Here is a 20,576-nt window from a genome sequence, read left to right on the forward strand (position 1 = left end):
GAGTTTAGTGAGTGTTTTGTTCCAAATACAATGCTTTTAGTTTTAGAAATATTTAGTGCTAACTTTTTCCTTGCCACCCACTCAAACTAACTGCAGCTCTTTGTTGAGTGTTGATGTCATTTCAGTCGTCGTAGTAGCTGACGTGTATAGTGTTGAGTCATCCACATACATAGAAACTCTGGCTTTACTCAAAGTCAGTGGCATATCGTTAGTAAAAATGAAAAAAAAACAAGTGGCCTAAACAGCTACCCTGGGGAATTCCTGATTCTAACTGGATTATATTTGATAGGCTTCCATTAAAGTAACAAGTAACTCTTTACCCACATTATTGCAGTGGGTGTAAAGCCATAACACAAATGTTTTTCCAGCAGCAGACTATGACCAATAATGTCAAAAGCTGCACTGAAGTCCAACAAGACAGCCCCCACAATCATTTTATCATCAATTTCTCTCAGCCATCAGTCATTTGTGTAAGGGCTGTGATTGTTGAGTGTCCTTCCCTATAAGCATGCTGAAATTCTGTTGTCAATTTGTTTATTGTAAAACAGCATTGTATCTGGACACAATATTTTCCAGACGTTTACTAAGGGTTGGTAACAGGCTGATTGGTCGGCTATTTGAGCCAGTAAAGGGGGCTTTACTGTCACGCCCTGATCTGTTTCACCTGTTCCTGTAATTATCTCCACCTCCTCCAGGTGTTGCTTATTAATAATACCGTTTGGACTCAGGTTTTGACCGTTTTTGCCTGTCCATGACTATTCTCTTGCCTTACGCTATTGGATTAAGAAATATTGTACTCCAACCATCTGCCTCCTGTGTCTGCACCTGGGTCTCGCCTTGTGTCATGATATTTACTGTTCTTGGGTCGCGGAATGACTTTAGCTTCTCTCCAGGCCTGAGGGCACACACTCTCTTTTAGGCTTAAATTGTGGCAATATCGTCTGCTATTACCCTCAGTAATTTTCCATCTAGATTGTCAGACCTCGGTGGCTTGTCATTGCTGATAGACATTTTTTTCCCACCTCTTCCACACTGACTTTACATAATTCAAAAGTACAATTCTTGTCTTTCAAATTTGGTCTGATATACTTGGATGTGTAGTGTCAGTGTTTGTTGCATGTTATACCTAAGTTTGCTTATCTTGCCAATGAAAAAGTCATTAAAGTAGTTTGCATTATCAGTGGGCTTTGTGATGAATGAGTCATCTGATTCAATGAATGAAGAGGCCGAGTTATCGTCTTTAACCAAAATTTCATTTAAGGTGCCCCAAAGTTTTTTTTTACTACCAATTCTTTATATTATTTATTTGTTTCATAGTGTAGTTTCTTTTTATTTAGTTTAGTCACATTTCTTAATTTGCAGTACCTTTGCCAATCAGTTGGGCTGCCAGACTTAAATACAGAAATAAATACAATTATTCATAATAGGCTACAACACCAGAAAGCATGATTTGACCACAGAGGATCATTAGCTTCTTTTCCTTTTTTTTTTTTAAAGCTGTGGAATGTTTTTACATCACATAGCCTACAGTCGGAAGGGCCCACCATTTGGTATTTGCAGCACTCGCTACCCAAATAGAGGATTGTTGAGTTGCGACTGTCAGGGACAAGCTGAGAGACCCAGCCAGGCATGTCGCAATCATTTAAAAATACAATCAAGGAAAAACTGTTTTTGGACAATATTTCCTCCTCCAAGGTAGATAGACATGCTATTGTGTTCGTGTAACCCTTTTTGTCAAAATAAGAAAACATTGTATTGATCCGTTTGTCAGTGTCAGCAGAGTAGGCTACCCTGTAATTGTTGTTCTACATAAACAAAAAGTGTGCGCCCAATTGGGTGTCCTGTATCTGTAAGAAATGAAATCTGTTCTCACCCCTGGATGTAATACACACCTCAATTAGGCTTTTAGAAATCCTCATTATTTAGGTAAATTATTTTATATTTTATATTTCTATAGAGCGCACACTTTCTCGCTCGGACTTCTAATGCGAGTGGGAGGGGTGTGGCTTCTGATCACAAGAGCAGCCAGCTGATCAATGATTTGACAGCTCCAATGCAGTTCCACCTCAGACACAGCTAAAACCATCAGCCATGCTGGTGTTGGTTCTCGCCAATTAAAGCTGAATCTGATTGAATCTAGGTCTACAGTGCTATCGCACTGTAGCGCAGCTCTTCAGCGCCACAGATTGAATTGAGCACTCGGTGTTCCAAGCAAGAGAAGCACAATGTTGGTCAACCACATATAAACTCAATGAAATGTATTCATGAAGACTGTGTTAATGTAAGGCACTTTATGACAACTATTGATGTAAAAAAAAAAAGACAAAGCTCACATAAAGACATGAATCCAAGCAGCTTAATCCATCATTTTATTGTGTTGTGTTCTATTCTGTATTGAATGATCTACGTATTCTGTCAGACGACTAACCCAGACGGTGATCTGTGCTGTGTGTTCATGTGTTAGGATGTATTCTTCCTTATGACCTCTAATCTCCTTCAGTTAGCTTTCAGGAACTCAGTTTCTCCTGTAACACAAATACACAGTCAAAAGAAAATATATTGCCATATTTAAATTTTTAGTTGTATATTTAAAAAAACAATTATTTTTAATTTAACCTTTGAATGAAAACGTAGGACAAAACACACATCACGACAAGAGAGACAACACAACACTACATAAAACAACGTAGCATGGCAGCAACACATGACAACACAGCATGGTAGCAGCAAAACATGACAACAACATGGTATCAGCACAAAACAGGGTACAGACGACATTGGGCGCAGACAGCAGCACAAAGGGAAAGGTAGAGACAACACTACATCACGCAAAGCAGCCCCGACTGTCAGTAAGAGCGTCCATGAATGAGTCTTTGAATGAAGAAATTGAGATAAAACTGTGTTTGTTGCAACTCGATCCAGTCACTAGCGGATGCATGTATGCGTGTGAGCATGTATATAGATCTCTCTTACCATCCTTCATCACCCCACAGTACTCGTCACACTCCCCCTTGGAGTAGAACTTGTTACTGTTTCCCTGGCAGTAGTCCTTTTTATATTCCAGACAGAGTCCAGAGTTGGGATCGAAGGCCCAGATCTTGGGCTGCCCGGTGCAGGGTTGAGCATCCATGGGCATTCTGCAGGCAGCTGTAGAGAGACACACCCCACCAGACAGGAGGATAACATATTAGAGACCATCTAGTCTTACACACAGCCTATGGGATACTGTCATGAGCACCATAATGTATCAGAAAAGTGGGTTGAGCATTGCCACATTATCAACTAGGTTATCAAATCAAATCAAACTTTATTTGCCACATGCGCCGAATACAACAAGTGTCGACTTTACCGTGAAATGCTGACTGACAAGCCCTTAAGCCGAATACAACAAGTGTAGACTTCACCGTAAAATGCTGACTTACAAGCCCTTAAGCCGAATACAACAAGTGTAGACTTTACCGTAAAATGCTGACTTACAAGCCCTTAAGCCGAATACAACAAGTGTAGACTTTACCGTAAAATGCTTACTTACAAGCCCTTAAGCCGAATACAACAAGTGTAGACTTCACTGAGAAATGCTTACTTACAAGCCCTTAAGCCGAATACAACAAGTGTAGACTTCACTGAGAAATGCTTACTTACAAGCCCTTAAGCCGAATACAACAAGTGTAGACTTCACTGAGAAATGCTTACTTACAAGCCCTTAAGCCGAATACAACAAGTGTAGACTTTACCATGAAATGCTTACTTACAAGCCCTTAAGCCGAATACAACAAGTGTAGACTTCACTGAGAAATGCTTACTTACAAGCCCTTAAGCCGAATACAACAAGTGTAGACTTTACCATGAAATGCTTACTTACAAGCCCTTAAGCCGAATACAACAAGTGTAGACTTTACTGAGAAATGCTTACTTACAAGCCCTTAAGCCTATGGGACCCGGACCCGTTTTACAGCCTACGCGGAGCCCCACCGGGCCTTCACAACTGGACTGCCGACGTTGTTTACCCGAAGGAGATCCGGCTGGCTCCTCCGTCTCGACGTTACCTGAACGCCCATCTGCGGCCTGCTAACCGTTAGCTGTCTTACCGGCTGCTCTCAGAATAGACAATCGGACAATTTATTTATTTTTATTATTATTATTATGTTTATTCTTAGGCCTCTATAACTATATCTATTGTTTTTATTTTATTTTTGTTGTTGTGTGATTTGGACTAATCCCCTCTACCACACGGAAACCCACTAATCTACTGACGGAACGCAAGAGGTGGCTAACAACAGACCCCCTTCCTATGCTAGCTTGCTACCGATGTCCTGGCTAGCTGTCTAAATCGCCTTGACCCCGAAACCAACCACTCCACTCTCTGGACTCTTTTGATCACTCGACTAAGGATGCCTCTCCTTAATGTCAATATGTCTTGTCCATTGCTGTTCTGGTTAGTGTTTATTGGCTTATTTCACTGTAGAGCCTCTAGTCCTGCTCACTATACATTATCCAATTTATTAGTTCCACCACCCACACATGCACTGACATCTCCTGGTTTCAATGATGTTTCTAGAGACAATATCTCTCTCTTCATCACTCAATACCTAGGTTTACCTCCACTGTATTCACATCCTACCATACCTTTGTCTGTACATTATACCTTGATGCTATTTTATCGCCCCCAGAAACCTCCTTTTACTCTCTGTTCCAGACGTTATAGACGACCAATTCTTATTGCTTTTAGCCGTACCCTTATTCTTCTCCTCCTATGTTCCTCTGGCGATGTAGAGGTGAATCCAGGCCCTGCAATGCCTAGCTCCACTCCTATTCCCCAGGCGCTCTCTTTTGATGACTTCTGTAACCGTAATAGCCTTGGTTTCATGCATGTTAACATTAGAAGCCTCCTCCCTAAGTTTGTTCTATTCACTGCTTTAGCACACTCTGCCAACCCGGATGTTCTAGCTGTGTCTGAATCCTGGTTTAGGAAGACCACCAAAAATTCTGAAATTTTAATTCCAAATTACAACATTTTCAGACAAGATAGAACTGCCAAAGGGGGCGGTGTTGCAATCTACTGCAAAGATAGCCTGCAGAGTTCTGTCCTACTATCCAGGTCTGTACCCAAACAATTTGAATTTCTACTTCTAAAAATCCACCTCTCTAAAAACAAGTCTCTCACCGTTGCCGCCTGCTATAGACCACCCTCTGCCCCCAGCTGTGCTCTGGACACCATATGTGAACTGATTGCCCCCCATCTATCTTCAGAGCTCGTGCTGCTAGGCGACCTAAACTGGAACATGCTTAACACCCCAGCCATCCTACAATCTAAACTTGATGCCCTCAATCTCACTCAAATTATCAATGAACCTACCAGGTACCCCCCCAAAGCCTTAAACACGGGCACCCTCATAGATATCATCCTAACCAACTTCCCCTCTAAATACACCTCTGCTGTCTTCAACCAAGATCTCAGCGATCACTGCCTCATTGCCTGCATCCGTAATGGGTCAGCGGTCAAACGACCTCCACTCATCACTGTAAAACGCTCCCTGAAACACTTCAGCGAGCAGGCTTTTCTAATCGACCTGGCCGGGGTATCCTGGAAGGATATTGATCTCATCCCGTCAGTAGAGGATGCCTGGATATTTTTTTAAATGCCTTCCTAACCATCTTAAATAAACATGCCCCATTCAAGAAATTTAGAACCAGGAACAGATATAGCCCTTGGTTCTCCCCAGACCTGACTGCCCTTAACCAACACAAAAACATCCTATGGCGTTCTGCATTAGCATCGAACAGCCCCCGTGATATGCAGCTATTCAGGGAAGCTAGAAACCGTTATACACAGGCAGTTAGAAAAGCCAAGGCTAGCTTTTTCAAGCAGAAATGTGCTTCCTGCAACACTAACTCAAAAAAGTTCTGGGACACTGTAAAGTCCATGGAGAATAAGAACACCTCCTCCCAGCTGCCCACTGCACTGAAGATAGGAAACACTGTCACCACTGATAAATCCACCATAATTGAGAATTTCAATAAGCATTTTTCTACGGCTGGCCATGCTTTCCACCTGGCTACTCCTACCCCGGTCAACAGCACTGCACCCCCAACAGCAACTCGCCCAAGCCTTCCCCATTTCTCCTTCTCCCAAATCCATTCAGCTGATGTTCTGAAAGAGCTGAAAAATCTGGACCCCTACAAATCAGCCGGGCTAGACAATCTGGAGCCTTTCTTTCTAAAATTATCTGCCGAAATTGTTGCCACCCCTATTACTAGCCTGTTCAACATCTCTTTCGTGTCGTCTGAGATTCCCAAAGATTGGAAAGCAGCTGCGGTCATCCCCCTCTTCAAAGGGGGGGACACTCTTGACCCAAACTGCTACAGACCTATATCTATCCTACCATGCCTTTCTAAGGTCTTCGAAAGCCAAGTCAATAAACAGATTACCGACCATTTCGAATCTCACCATACCTTCTCTGCTATGCAATCTGGTTTCAGAGCTGGTCATGGGTGCACCTCAGCCACGCTCAAGGTACTAAACGGTATCTTAACCGCCATCGATAAGAAACATTACTGTGCAGCCGTATTCATTGATCTGGCCAATGCTTTCGATTCTGTCAACCACCACATCCTCATCGGCAGACTCGACAGCCTTGGTTTCTCAAATGATTGCCTCGCCTGGTTCACCAACTACTTCTCTGATAGAGTTCAGTGTGTCAAATCGGAGGGTCTGCTGTCCGGACCTCTGGCAGTCTCTATGGGGGTGCCACAGGGTTCAATTCTTGGACCGACTCTCTTCCCTGTATACATCAATGAGGTCGCTCTTGCTGCTGGTGACTCCCTGATCCACCTCTACGCAGACGACACCATTCTGTATACTTCCGGCCCTTCTTTGGACACTGTGTTTACAACCCTCCAGGCAAGCTTCAATGCCATACAACTCTCCTTCCGTCGCCTCCAATTGCTCTTAAATACAAGTAAAACTAAATCCATGCTCTTCAACCGATCGCTACCTGCACCTACCCGCCTGTCCAACATCACTACTCTGGACGGCTCTGACTTAGAATACGTGGACAACTACAAATACTTAGGTGTCTGGTTAGACTGTAAACTCTCCTTCCAGACCCATATCAAACATCTCCAATCCAAAGTTAAATCTAGAATTGGCTTCCTATTTCGCAACAAAGCATCCTTCACTCATGCTGCCAAACATACCCTTGTAAAACTGACCATCCTACCAATCCTCGACTTTGGCGATGTCATTTACAAAATAGCCTCCAATACCCTACTCAACAAATTGGATGCAGTCTATCACAGTGCAATCCGTTTTGTCACCAAAGCCCCATATACTACCCACCATTGCGACCTGTACACTCTCGTTGGCTGGCCCTCGCTTCATACTCGTCGCCAAACCCACTGGCTCCATGTCATCTACAAGACCCTGCTAGGTAAAGTCCCCCCTTATCTCAGCTCGCTGGTCACCATAGCATCTCCCACCTGTAGCACACGCTCCAGCAAGTATATCTCTCTGGTCACCCCCAAAACCAATTCTTTCTTTGGCCGCCTCTCCTTCCAGTTCTCTGCTGCCAGTGACTGGAACGAACTGCAAAAATCTCTGAAACTGGAAACACTTATCTCCCTCACTAGCTTTAAGCACCAACTGTCAATCTTACAGATTACTGCACCTGTACATAGCCCACCTATAATTTAGCCCAAACAACTACCTCTTTCCCAACTGTATTTAATTTTTTTTTTTTGCTCCTTTGCACCCCATTATTTTTATTTCTACTTTGCACATTCTTCCATTGCAAAACTACCATTCCAGTGTTTTACTTGCTATATTGTATTTACTTTGCCACCATGGCCTTTTTTGCCTTTACCTCCCTTCTCACCTCATTTGCTCACATTGTATATAGACTTGTTTATACTGTATTATTGACTGTATGTTTGTTTTACTCCGTGTGTAACTCTGTGTCGTTGTATCTGTCGAACTGCTTTGCTTTATCTTGGCCAGGTCGCAATTGTAAATGAGAACTTGTTCTCAACTTGCCTACCTGGTTAAATAAAGGTGAAATAAATAAATAAATAAATAAATAAAAAGCCGAATACAACAAGTGTAGACTTTACCATGAAATACTTACTTACAAGCCCTTAAGCCGAATACAACAAGTGTAGACTTTACCATGAAATACTTACTTACAAGCCCTTAAGCCGAATACAACAAGTGGAGACTTTACCATGAAATGCTTACTTACAAGCCCTTAACCAACAGTGCAGTTCAAGAAGAAGAAAATATTCACCAAATAGGCTAAAATTAAAAGTAAAACAAGAATAACAAAGAGGCACCATACAGGGGGCACCGGTACTGAGTCAGTGTGCGGGGCTACAGGCTAGTTGAGGTAATCTATACAAGACTGTATTAGCCCACAGAGCTAAAGTCAAGGCATTAGCTCTGGGGAGCTAACGGAAGTCTTGAGGTCTTCCACAAGATTACCCATCACTCGAGTGTGGTTTGCCTACAGAATAACCGCCTCTGTTACACTCTATCCCCTCACCTTCAGTGCGGCAACTCTGCAGACACTCCCTCTCGGTTACAAAGTTGTTCTGGTTGCCCATACAGCCTCCGTAGGTGAACAGCTGACAGCTCATACTGGTGGAGTTGTAGAAGTAGCGTTGCACCATCCCGAAACAGGGACCTGCGTCTGGCTCCGCCTTACAGGACTCTGAGGAGAGATGCACGGTAGCAGTGTAGCACTGTTAGTCAGACAGTCTGGTAAGTGCAGTGCATTGTGTGTGCTAACCATAGACACAGGGGTGGACTGGGACCAGAAATCTGGAATTTCTAAAACACCGGATAATTTCCCCCTCCGAGGACCCTGTTATTAGCCAAATAATTATAATTTGCCAGAATTTCCCTATGGCCAGTCCATCCCTGCATAGACATACATTATGTATGCAATATACTGTATATGTAATATACATAATTGGTTCTATCAGCTTCCAGAGATTCACAGACTAGACCCACACAAAGTGCAGGCTAAACCTTCAATTTAGAGGTCAATGGCATAGCTAGCAGGCCCATCATGCACTCTCACCTGCACTCCGGAAGATCATGGTGTCATCACCCATACCGGAGCCCTCCACAGGGGCAGGATCAGGGAGGACTATGTTCCTCTTAGCTCTCTGGAGACAGACAGGTGAGAAGTTAGCAGGGTTGGGGTCAATTCCCTTTCAATTCCAGTCAATTCAGGAAGTTTCCTGAAATTCCAAATCCAATTCAAATTATCTTCAAAGCTTTTCAATGAAGAAAATGTGGAATTGGAATTTGATTAACTTTCTTCAATTCCTTTAACCAAATCCACTTTTTAATGAAATCTCCGTCTCTGATACGGGGTATAAACTCAACATTGAAACTTGAATCATTGAATACAGGAAGTACCGGTGCCGTAATCTCAGATGGAGGCTCTGCTGCTACAGGCTCTGCTTCTGGTACACACTCGCCTGTGGAGAGAGACAGCAGGGGTTCAAAGGTCAAAGAATGTTCAGACACATAGTGGATGTCACAGGTGTGTGTGTGTTTGTGCCTGTGTGCACACATTGCCTGCCTGTGTACGCATGTGTTTTGCTCACGTTTGTGTGTCTGTACCTTTGTTCTGTTTGATGATGACTGTGTCGTCAGCCATGCCCTGCTCCCTCACCAGCCTCCTGAAGTCGTCCAAGATAGTGGTCCGCAGTTCCATGGTGCGGCCTGAAGGAGGGAGCATTTTAATTTAGTTCTGCTGCAGAATATACAGGACTAACCATAAAAAATATATATATTTATACGATAATAACATTATAGCTGTGTCATTATAGTTGTGAATTGCCTGGTCCCAGATCTGTTTGTGGTCCTGCCAACTCCTAAAGTCATTGTCATATTTCTGTTTATTTCTGTTTGGGCCTTCCTAATCTCACCCAGGCGCATGTGTAGGCGTGTTTTGCATCGGCTGAAAGTTGATTGCATCAGATTTTGAACCAGGCTACCTCCCAGGTGTGAGCCAGGTGCTCTGTTCAAAGGCCTCGGCGAAGTTGGCTCAAAACAAAAGCAATGTAATTAAGCATGGGTAGTAATTAGTAGGATTCTGTGTTTTCCTATGCAAAAGTGCCTTCCCAATGACAAGTGCAAACATTTACACAGGGCAAAGAGATGTTGTATATGATGCTGGACGATGCCTCGCTGAAAAAAATGACAGAGCAGCACAGATTACGGTTCAATTTGAGAAGAGAGCACCTCCCTCCCTGCTTTTTCTGGATGATGTGACAGGCCTTTGCCCGGGGCCCTGCGGCCCAGCATAATCGAATCCGCCCATTGTCTCAGTGGTGTTGTGTTATACAGGTGCATTAGTAAAAAAAATCTATATTTTTAAAAAGTTTTGTTAGAAACACCGGATAGGTGCAGTTAAACGTGTCGCTTCACAGGGTCAACCATAGTAGCCCGTTCACCCCTGGAGCAAGTTAGGATTAGGGTTAGGTCAAGGGAACATCGACAGATTTGTACGGATATTTGTACCAGCAACCTTTCGGCTACTGGCCCAACACTAACCGCTAGGCTATCTGCTCCATATTAGTAGTGACACTCACTGTATAGCTTGGCAGACTTGCTCTTCTCGCCACCTGTCTTCTGTTTACTCATCATGACGATGGCATACTCATCATAGTTAGTGTGAACGACATAGGCATCAACATCAGCCCCCCACTCTGCATGGAGGAGAACACAGACATACAGTACATAATACTGTCAATGACCTGCCATCTTTGACTTCATAAATATGGCTGGTAAGACAGTGGTATACATTTTGTTTTAAAATCTCTGGCCCTTACCTCCCATTCTGAGAGTATTAGAATGGTGTAAGCCATTGGCTGCAATTCCATCTTGCATATCAGAGGGGACATGTTTTTTTTTCAGAACTACAAGTGCCCAGGAGGTAAGGGATATGACTTGATTCGTGGATTCAGGGTATGAACAGACATTAAAGACTCACTGGCAACGTGGTAGGTGAATCTTCCAGGTGTGTCTGTTAGCTCATAATCACCGGAGATCTGCTTACATGTCCCGTGCCTACACAGGCACACGCGCACACACACACGTACATCCATAATATATTTAGTCAAGCTATGGTGAATCCAGTAGCACTGTTAGAGGCTGTTCAGAGACACACGCATGTGTGTGTGTAACCTCACTTTTTCATGCTGCGTTTCATGCTGACTTTGCCTTCAGTGTCCCCGGCACGCAGCTCCAGTATGCCGATAGCTGAGTCTCCTCTGTGGCGCTGCATCCAGGGACAGGTGGAAGCTACCGCAATATCATGCCACTTCCCCATGAACTGACCCATGGAGGGAGGGGGGAGGAAGAGAGAGAGAGAGACAGAGAGAGAGAGAGACAGAGAGATAGACAGAGAGAGACAGAGAGAGAGAGAGAGAGAGAGAGAGAGAGAGAGAGAGAGAGAGAGAGAGAGAGAGAGAGAGAGAGAGAGAGAGAGAGAGAGAGAGAGAGAGAGAGAGAGACAGAGAGAGAGAGAGAGAGAGAGAGAGAGAGAGACAGAGAGAGAGAGAGAGAGAGAGAGAGAGAGAGAGAGAGAGAGAGAGAGAGAGAGAGAGAGAGAGAGAGAGAGAGAGAGAGAGAGAGACAGAGAGAGAGAGACAGAGAGAGAGAGAGAGAGAGAGAGAGAGAGAGAGAGAGAGAGAGAGAGAGAGAAAGAGAGAGAGAAAGAGAGAAGGAGAGACATAATATGTATGCACTACTCGGCTCACGTGACACCTGGATTTGAACTTTTATTTAAAGCTTTTTCATCAAACTGTCCCCATTTCTTGATTTCTTGTTATCCTCAGACAAATTATTGCTTTCATTTTTGGTCTAATTATCATTTCCGGAAAAGGCTTAAAATAAAGGTTAAAATCCAGGTCATGTGGCATGATTAACCAAAACATAATTTGGTTCTGGGTTCCAAGATGGAGTTTTTTTTTTACAGACCAACAATGCAGTATTTACTGATATTAACAGGCACCCATAGAAACACTTTAGACCGCACAAGCTGATCAAAAGCAAACACATTTTGACCTCTCAACTGAATCAGACAACTACCCATCCAGTATGCACCATTTGTAAACGTGCAACTGGTTACGGCTGTGCTATTGAAGAATATTTGAGAGAACGCAAGAGAGACAGAGCAAACTCCTTGGGAAGGCTACGAGAAAGGGAGAAAGAGCAACCGCGATGACTAAGAGACTAACTCTTACCTTGCTCAGGTCAAAGTTCTCCTGTGTGGGGAAGAGCGGTTCGGCAAGCACTGGCACACCATGGAGGGAGTTCACCAGGACCAAAAGGACCACAAGTATGGCACCCTGCTGCATTCTGTCTGTGTGTCTCCGATACGAACCTCCGACTGAGTTTCCTCTGAGCCCCTGGATCTGCTGGGAGATCACACCCACCCCTCCAACCCTCAGATCCCTCCATCCCTCCACTGGACTAGGCTAGCAAACCAGAGAGCATTGACCCATATGTATTTACCCCTCTCTGTACCCCCTCAAACTCCAGCAGAAAACAAACAGCAAGCAGAGCAAAGTTCTCCTTTATCTGACTGTTTGTCCCTTTTTCTGAAACATTGGACATCAAAGTGGAATTTAACGAGGGAAAAAATCATTACATTTCAGCGCCACAGAGTTGTAGCATGCATAGCGAAATCAATTATTGCTCAAGGGCTGAACCCTGTGGTTCTTCATCACAAAAACATGTAACCTGTTATGTATGTGGTATGAACATGAGTTGCTCAGATAAACATATGGAACTAAACCCACATAAACACACACTACCATACCCCCCCCACAAACACACACACTACCACACACACACACACACACACACACACACACTAACACACACACACTAACACACACACACTAACACACTCTCTAACACTCTCTCTCTCTCTCTCTCTCTCTCTCTCTCTCTCTCTCTCTCTCTCTCTCTCTCTCTCTCTCTCTCTCTCTCTCTCTCTCTCTCTCTCTCTCTCTCTCTCTCTCTCTCTCTCTCTCTCTCTCTCTCTCTCTCTCTCTCTCTCTCTCTCTCTCTCTCTCTCTCTCTCCATGGGTAACAATATTGATTATTGGGTTCTGGATCCTGATTGGCCCGCTCTGATTGATCGATGTTCCTACTCTGTGTTGAACAATGCTCTAAGTATATGTCGCCCAAGTTTCTTCTGTATCCCGTCTCTATCTCACATTCTCTCCAATTCTATCTCTCTCTCCCTTTAATCGCTCGAAACACTCTTATGCGCTCAGGGCTGCGATCCAATAGGCAGAGAAAAAGACAATGAGGTCACAGACACCACGTAGCACCATAGGCAGAGGAACACTAGAATTTATTCAGCCATAGCAGTGTTATACAAGACAATGACGTCCCTTGTTTATCGGATTCAGAAAGGAAGGCGAATTTAACTGTCCGTTGTACCGAGGGGACAAGAGACAGACAGACATCAGAGAGGATGTTGGTAATCAAATAAGACGGGCTGTCTAAGAGTGCATCTGTCATTAGTGGTTATACTATTTCACCCTTGTGAGGTAAAGCGTGTTGAGGTTCTGTTGTTGCCCAGTGGAACCGTGTGGTGTAAAGGAGAGTGCCGGGAAACTGGTGCGGCGAAGCGAATCCATGAGTAATCATGATGTTGCTCTGATCTGAAGGAGAGAACAAAAACAAAACCTGCAGTTTATTCAAATATCAAGTGTTCCGGTAGTCAGTCGACCACAACATAGACTGTCTGTAGGAAGGATTTCCAGTGACTCACCTTTAGCGTCCATATGGAGGACAGTTCTCTGCAAACAACAAAGAGCACGACAACATTGTGTTACACACGGTCTGCTTTCAGTCGTACAGCTGAGAGACGTGAAATGTAGGGACTGTTTGTGTCTGTGTGTGTGTCCATACTTAGGCTACTACCTGCAGGTGGTGGGGTCAGAATGGCGTCCTTGGGAAATCCATGAGATGTGGCAAAGTCTTTAAATTTCTGAATCACTTCAGGCTTTACCTTCTGAGAACGACCTGCAGGCAGACGGACGAAATGGCAACGTTTGATGCAAGCAAAAGTACAGTCTCACTCCAGAATTAGACATTTATCCATGTTTTTCCAAATGTCAAGTTTCAAAGCTGCTACAAACATTACATTTCCATGTGTTTTTGACACTGAGTTTACTCCTCCATGTGTTTTTGACACTGAGTTTACTCCTGTTCCGTTTCTCCAAAATGTCGAGGTATAGGGTTAAGGGTTAAGGGTTAAGGTTTTGGATAGGGTTAAAACAATATGTTTAGGCACTCATTCAGAATGTTTTAGGTAAGGGTTAAGGTTTGGAATAGGAAACGTTTTGTAATAAATATGAGTGTCCACTACTGGGATTGAACACCTGACCTTCTGATCTGGAGTCTATCTGAAGTTAAGGGATTACGCTCGTCCATCACCCTGGTCCACAGTGCCCTAGCAAAACCCAAGCCTACTTGATGGTAATAGCACTCACTGTTGTCAAAAGTGTCCGGTTTTGAAGGAATTTTCCTCAGGACATGGCTAGACGTCCAATTTCGAATGTGCCTGATTTATGAGCATATTGCCCCATTCTAAGCCTATGCAACAGAGATGGTTAGGTGAACCTTGCCCTCCAGTCTTTGCGATAGCTAAGAATAAGCTATCTTCAAACTTCACATAGAGACATACAAAAGAGTTTATCTGACTCTGGGCAAGTAGAAAAAAATGGTATTTTGGCGCATGAGAGACCCTGGTTTAAACCTGGTCAGTCACCCCTCTACCACAAACAGTAGACTTACCATAGAGGGCCACCTGTGTGTACTCTCTGTCCATCTTCTTGTGCTTCAGGACCAGTGCATATTCATTATAGTTGGTCTCCACTACTGTGATGTCCTTTACTTTGTTATGGCCTGGAAAAACACAAATATATTTTCTCATTATTTTCAACAACAAAAACAGAAAAAGAAGAGAAGACTACGATACTGACGCAAAGATCAGCGACTCTGTACAGCAGGGGTCCCCAACTACATTCAGCCATGGGCCGATTTAGTCTGGAGCGGATGGTCGGGGGAGGGGGGGGGTATAATTACTGGTTTGTTATTGAGCTGCATAGCATTAGTGCTGGCAGGCAGAGGACTCACGGGTGCTGAAATAGGTGAAGGCGCCAGGTATCGCTGTCTTCTCATACGTGTAAAGCTTACTGCGGCAACCTGTTGATCTTCACACAAGCAAAAAAAAAAGAACATACGATATGAATGTGCATGCCCATTTTTAGTACATTTTCAATGCCCTGACCAGGATGTCAGTCCTGTGGTTATTTTGCCAGAATGACAATGTCCATTCTAGTGTTGTATTTAATGATGTGTTCCTGCCCACCTCTGGGTCCACATGGTGAGGTTGACGTCGCCGTTGGTCTGTGGATTCAGGATGCCCATGGACACTCTCAGCTTGTCTCTGTATGGGGCAGTAAACCCTGGGGAGTCATACGCCAGGCCCACACGGTACCACTTCCCTGCAAACTGAACACATAGACAGAGTCAAACCCACAAGTCAACCTAGCAGAGTGGCTGTACCAGAGCCCTAGCCTGGGGAGTCATACGCCAGGCCCACACAGTACCACTTCCCTGCAAACTGAACACATAGACAGAGTCAAACCCACAAGTCAACCTAGCAGAGTGGCTGTACCAGAGCCCTAGCCTGGGGAGTCATACACCAGGCCCACACGGTACCACTTCCCTGCAAACTGAACACATAGACAGAGTCAAACCCACAAGTCAACCTAGCAGAGTGGCTGTACCAGAGCCCTAGCCTGGGGAGTCATACACCAGGCCCACACGGTACCACTTCCCTGCAAACTGAACACATAGACAGAGTCAAACCCACAAGTCAACCTAGCAGAGTGGCTGTACCAGAGCCCTAGCCTGGGGAGTCATACACCAGGCCCACACGGTACCACTTCCTGCAAACTGAACACATAGACAGAGTCAAACCCACAAGTCAACCTAGCAGAGTGGCTGTACCAGAGCCTTAGCCTGGGGAGTCATACACCAGGCCCACACGGTACCACTTCCCTGCAAACTGAACACATAGACAGAGTCAAACCCACAAGTCAACCTAGCAGAGTGGCTGTACCAGAGTCCTAGCCTGGGGAGTCATACACCAGGCCCACACGGTACCACTTCCCTGCAAACTGAACACATAGACAGAGTCAAACCCACAAGTCAACCTAGCAGAGTGGCTGTACCAGAGCCCTAGCCTGGGGAGTCATACACCAGGCCCACACGGTACCACTTCCCTGCAAACTGAACACATAGACAGAGTCAAACCCACAAGTCAACCTAGCAGAGTGGCTGTACCAGAGTCCTAGCCTGGGGAGTCATACACCAGGCCCACACGGTACCACTTCCCTGCAAACTGAACACATAGACAGAGTCAAACCCACAAGTCAACCTAGCAGAGTGGCTGTACCAGAGCCCTAGCCTGGGGAGTCATACACCAGGCCCACACGGTACCACTTCCCTGCAAACTGAACACATAGACAGAGTCAAACCCACAAGTCAACCTAGCAGAGTGGCTGTACCAGAGCCCTAGCCTGGGGAGTCATACACCAGGCCCACACGGTACCACTTCCCTGCAAACTGAACACATAGACAGAGTCAAACCCACAAGTCAACCTAGCAGAGTGGCTGTACCAGAGCCCTAGCCTGGGGAGTCATACACCAGGCCCACACGGTACCACTTCCCTGCAAACTGAACACATAGACAGAGTCAAACCCACAAGTCAACCTAGCAGAGTGGCTGTACCAGAGCCTTAGCCTGGGGAGTCATACACCAGGCCCACACGGTACCACTTCCCTGCAAACTGAACACATAGACAGAGTCAAACCCACAAGTCAACCTAGCAGAGTGGCTGTACCAGAGTCCTAGCCTGGGGAGTCATACACCAGGCCCACACGGTACCACTTCCCTGCAAACTGAACACATAGACAGAGTCAAACCCACAAGTCAACCTAGCAGAGTGGCTGTACCAGAGCCCTAGCCTGGGGAGTCATACACCAGGCCCACACGGTACCACTTCCTGCTGCAAACTGAACACATAGACAGAGTCAAACCCACAAGTCAACCTAGCAGAGTGGCTGTACCAGAGTCCTAGCCTGGGGAGTCATACACCAGGCCCACACGGTACCACTTCCCTGCAAACTGAACACATAGACAGAGTCAAACCCACAAGTCAACCTAGCAGAGTGGCTGTACCAGAGCCCTAGCCTGGGGACTCATACACCAGGCCCACACGGTACCACTTCCCTGCAAACTGAACACATAGACAGAGTCAAACCCACAAGTCTACCTAGCAGAGTGGCTGTAACAGAGCCCTAGCCTGGGGAGTCATACACCAGGCCCACACGCAGACAGTACTGTTTGTACTGTTTGCTGCTCCTTTACAAAAGAGACATGGGTCTCAACCGGACTTCCCTGCCTAAATACAGGTTCAATAGATTTTAAAAAACACACAGAGGGAGTGAAACCCACTGGAGTTGCTCTATCAGAGCTACTCTATAAGAGTAACACTATCCAGTCATACGTCATTTAGTGCAAACTGAACATAACATAGAGATAGTAGGCTACACAAAGGGAGTCAAACCTGCCTGAAGAATACGTGGATAGAATAGTTGAATAGGATGTACTTGTATATAGATACAGTACTTGCATATACTTGTATATGAATACAGTATATAAATATGAAATGGGTAAAACATTATGTAAACATTCTTTTTTTGTTTTTACCCCGTTTTCGTAGTATAGTTACTATCTTGTCTCATCGCTACAACTCCCGTACACAACCCAACCAAGCCGCACTGCTTCTTAACACAGCGCGCATCCAACCCGGAAGCCAGCTGCACCAATGTGTTGGAGGAAACAGGCCCGCCACAGGAGTCACTAGTGCGCGATGAGACAAGGATATCCCTGCCGGCCAAACCCTCCCTGGACGACGCTAGGCCAATTGTGCTTCGTCCCATGGACCTCCCGCGACCTCCTGCTCGTGTTTCTTGGCCCAAGCAAGTCTCTTCTCCTTATTGGTGTCCTTTAGTAGTGGTTTCTTTGCAGCAATTCATCAATGAAGGCCTGATTCACGCAGTCTCCTCTGAACACTTGATGTTGAAATGTGTCTGTTACTTGAACTCTGTGAAGCATTTATTTGGTCTGCAATTTCTGAGGCTGGTAACTCTAATGAACTTATCCTCTGCAGCAGAGGTAACCCTGGGTATTCCTTTCCTGTGGCGGTCCTCATGAGAACCAGTTTCATCATAGTGCTTGATGATTTTTGCGACTGCACTTGAAGAAACTTTCAAAGTTCTTGACATTTTCCGGATTGACTGACCTTCATGTTTTAAAGTAATGATGGACTGTTGTTTCACTTTGTTTATTTGAGCTGTTCTTGACATAATATGGACTTGGTCTTTTACCAAATAGGGCTATCTTCTGTATACCACCCCTACCTTGTCACAACACAACTTTTAACAAGGCACACTTGTTAACTGAAATGCATTCCAGGTGACTACCTCATGAAGCTGGTTGAGGGAATGCCAAGTGTGCAAACCTGTCATCAAGGAAAAGGGCGGCTACTTCGAAGAATCTCAGATATAAAACCTATTTTCATTTGTTTAACACTTTTTTTGGTTACTACATGATTCCATATGTGTTGATATTTTAGTTTTGAAGTCTTCACTATTATTCTACAATGTTGAAAATAGTACAAATAAAGAAAACCCCTTCAATGAGTAGGTGAGTCCAAACTTTTGACTGGTACAGTAGATAATTATCTAATAAGGAAGTTAGTTCTATATCTGTGTCTGTCCATGGGCCATGGGAACTTAGCGTGCATTGCTAGTCATTATATCTGTTTTGCAACCCTGCCGTCTGCCTGACCTTTGACCCTAGCACTGTTTGCTTTGGGTTCAGCTTCTGCCTCTGTCCTAATGCGGTCCCGTCCCAACCACACGGATACAACGTTCCGTTCCCTATCAGACAGCCAATGAGTACTGAACATGTGGGGACGGGGAACATGTCTATGACTTATTTAAATAATAGACTCACGGACTAGAGGTCGAGGTTGAAGAGAAACTGCCCCTAAAAAACAACTTCTCATTTAGGAAACTGCCTATGTGGCATTGACATGAGTCAAACATGTATTCCACCGTCAGAATTGAGTATAACGTGTAAATAGGATAATTTTGGTCATAAATTCACTGTTGTCCAAAACAGTTTTGTGGTCGGGATTGAATCACAACATAAATGAAGGTTGGGTTTGTTTCAATCCTGCCGACAAGCCCACAGCTGGCAGCACACAAGTAATCATCAATTCGGAGTGCAGCTGCACACAACCCGATTGTATTGCCTGTGGAACAATATGTAAATAACCCAATAGCTCCAAATTTCAATGGCTTAAAACCTCAACCTTGTAGAAATTAATATACACATTTTGAAAGCATTTCATGAGAAAGCTCAAAGCTGTGCATCATGAAAATATTGACACATTTATATTTTGTAATTTATTGACGGCCCATAACAAGCTATCCAAAGTCAAACCAATTTTGCCAATTCGCTTGATTGGCTTAATAATTTGGAAAACTCTTCCCACCTGCGAACACACACGAGACACCACATCAAAACACACCCTGAAAGCAACTAATGTTTGAATTCAGTCATGACCTCTAGCATTTCTTAATTAACCAAATCTAAAACAATGCCAAATCAGGAAGTTGCCCTTTAAAGTTATGCGTCACCTAATGAAAAACCAATACAACAGTATGCCATTGCCCTCTAAAAATGAGCTTAATCCTTTCCCACAAAGATTATGTGATGTGAAATGTCTTGTGGAAGCAGAGCAGGCCCTTCACTGATGCACCCTGGGTAATTAATGCAAGCAGTTGAAAGAAGGAAGCAGCACGGACTCTGACATGACTCTGGCTCCTTCGGATATTTCTTGTTTCTTTTGGTTGTTGTTGATTATGTGCGTATTAGTATTGTACTGTTAGACATTTACTGCACTGCTGGAGATAAAGCAGGTGCAGCGAAACACGTTTTAACATTGCGCTCTGTGTATGCAAGAAATAAACTTTGATTTGATTTGAGTCTGGTCTCACCCTCTGCAGGTCGAAGTCTCTCTGAGGCTGCACGTCTCCATGGACACCCATCAAACACACCATCGCCGTGGCCATTGTCACAAAGGTGATCCTCATGGTTGGTGGCAGAGGAAGAGAAGGAAAGAGAGAGAGGAGGAGAGAAAGACAAGTACCCTGTTCTGCAACCAAACTGAACTGTAAAAGAGTGAAAAGCTGCACTGGAGCTGGACTACAGTGGCAATGCCAATTTTTTTTCTCAAGTCCGCCCATTATTTGCCCAGCCAATCATTGATCAGAAGCTGAAGCTGAGCTGAAGTGCTCAGCTGCAGCAGGCAGAGGGAATGATGCCGCGTTCAAGTGCCAGTCGGAACTAGAAAACTCAGACATTTAAGACTTGCTAAACGGTTGTAGTTATAAACAT

General features: G+C 44.5%; 2 protein-coding genes across 3 annotated transcripts; both read right to left on the reverse strand.

Annotated features, from left to right (window-relative positions):
* Nucleotides 1-2,352: 2,352 nt before the first annotated feature.
* LOC124048576 (protein AMBP-like) lies at nucleotides 2,353-12,425 on the reverse strand. Its single transcript, XM_046369503.1, has 10 exons — nucleotides 12,259-12,425; nucleotides 11,203-11,345; nucleotides 11,004-11,080; nucleotides 10,603-10,719; nucleotides 9,629-9,730; nucleotides 9,422-9,483; nucleotides 9,078-9,165; nucleotides 8,538-8,705; nucleotides 2,974-3,147; nucleotides 2,353-2,525 (listed from the first exon to the last, which is right to left on the reverse strand). The coding sequence occupies exons 1-10, from the start codon at nucleotides 12,370-12,372 to the stop codon at nucleotides 2,497-2,499; spliced, it is 1,074 nt and encodes a 357-aa protein (XP_046225459.1). The 5' UTR covers nucleotides 12,373-12,425; the 3' UTR covers nucleotides 2,353-2,496.
* Nucleotides 12,426-13,362: 937 nt separating this feature from the next.
* Nucleotides 13,363-20,373, reverse strand: ptgdsa (prostaglandin D2 synthase a). Of its 2 annotated transcripts, none has more exons than XM_046369504.1 (7): nucleotides 20,177-20,373; nucleotides 15,408-15,550; nucleotides 15,173-15,249; nucleotides 14,831-14,941; nucleotides 13,943-14,056; nucleotides 13,803-13,830; nucleotides 13,363-13,692 (listed from the first exon to the last, which is right to left on the reverse strand). In XM_046369504.1, the coding sequence occupies exons 1-6, from the start codon at nucleotides 20,270-20,272 to the stop codon at nucleotides 13,805-13,807; spliced, it is 567 nt and encodes a 188-aa protein (XP_046225460.1). In that variant the 5' UTR covers nucleotides 20,273-20,373; the 3' UTR covers nucleotides 13,363-13,692; nucleotides 13,803-13,804. The 2 variants fall into 2 exon arrangements, with proteins under 2 accessions (XP_046225460.1, XP_046225461.1); XM_046369505.1 differs by having other exon boundaries at nucleotides 13,955-14,056; nucleotides 20,177-20,371.
* Between the last annotated feature and the right edge of the window lie 203 nt (nucleotides 20,374-20,576).

Source organism: Oncorhynchus gorbuscha, linkage group LG11, assembly GCF_021184085.1.
Source record: "Oncorhynchus gorbuscha isolate QuinsamMale2020 ecotype Even-year linkage group LG11, OgorEven_v1.0, whole genome shotgun sequence".
NCBI classification, from domain to species: domain Eukaryota; kingdom Metazoa; phylum Chordata; class Actinopteri; order Salmoniformes; family Salmonidae; genus Oncorhynchus; species Oncorhynchus gorbuscha.

Coding starts and splice junctions, on each gene's coding strand:
- LOC124048576 (XM_046369503.1), bottom strand. CDS start 12,372: ATGCAGCAGGGTGCCATACTTGTGGTCCTTTTGGTCCTGGTGAACTCC. Junction 3,148..8,537: donor GCAGAGTTGCCGCACTGAAG/GTGAGGGGATAG, acceptor GTCTCTCTACAG/CTGCCTGCAGAATGCCCATG. Junction 2,526..2,973: donor CTGTGGGGTGATGAAGGATG/GTAAGAGAGATC, acceptor TTTGTGTTACAG/GAGAAACTGAGTTCCTGAAA.
- ptgdsa (XM_046369504.1), bottom strand. CDS start 20,272: ATGAGGATCACCTTTGTGACAATGGCCACGGCGATGGTGTGTTTGATG. Junction 15,250..15,407: donor CTCACCATGTGGACCCAGAG/GTGGGCAGGAAC, acceptor GCTTGTGTGAAG/ATCAACAGGTTGCCGCAGTA. Junction 14,057..14,830: donor CACACAGGTGGCCCTCTATG/GTAAGTCTACTG, acceptor GTCTGCCTGCAG/GTCGTTCTCAGAAGGTAAAG.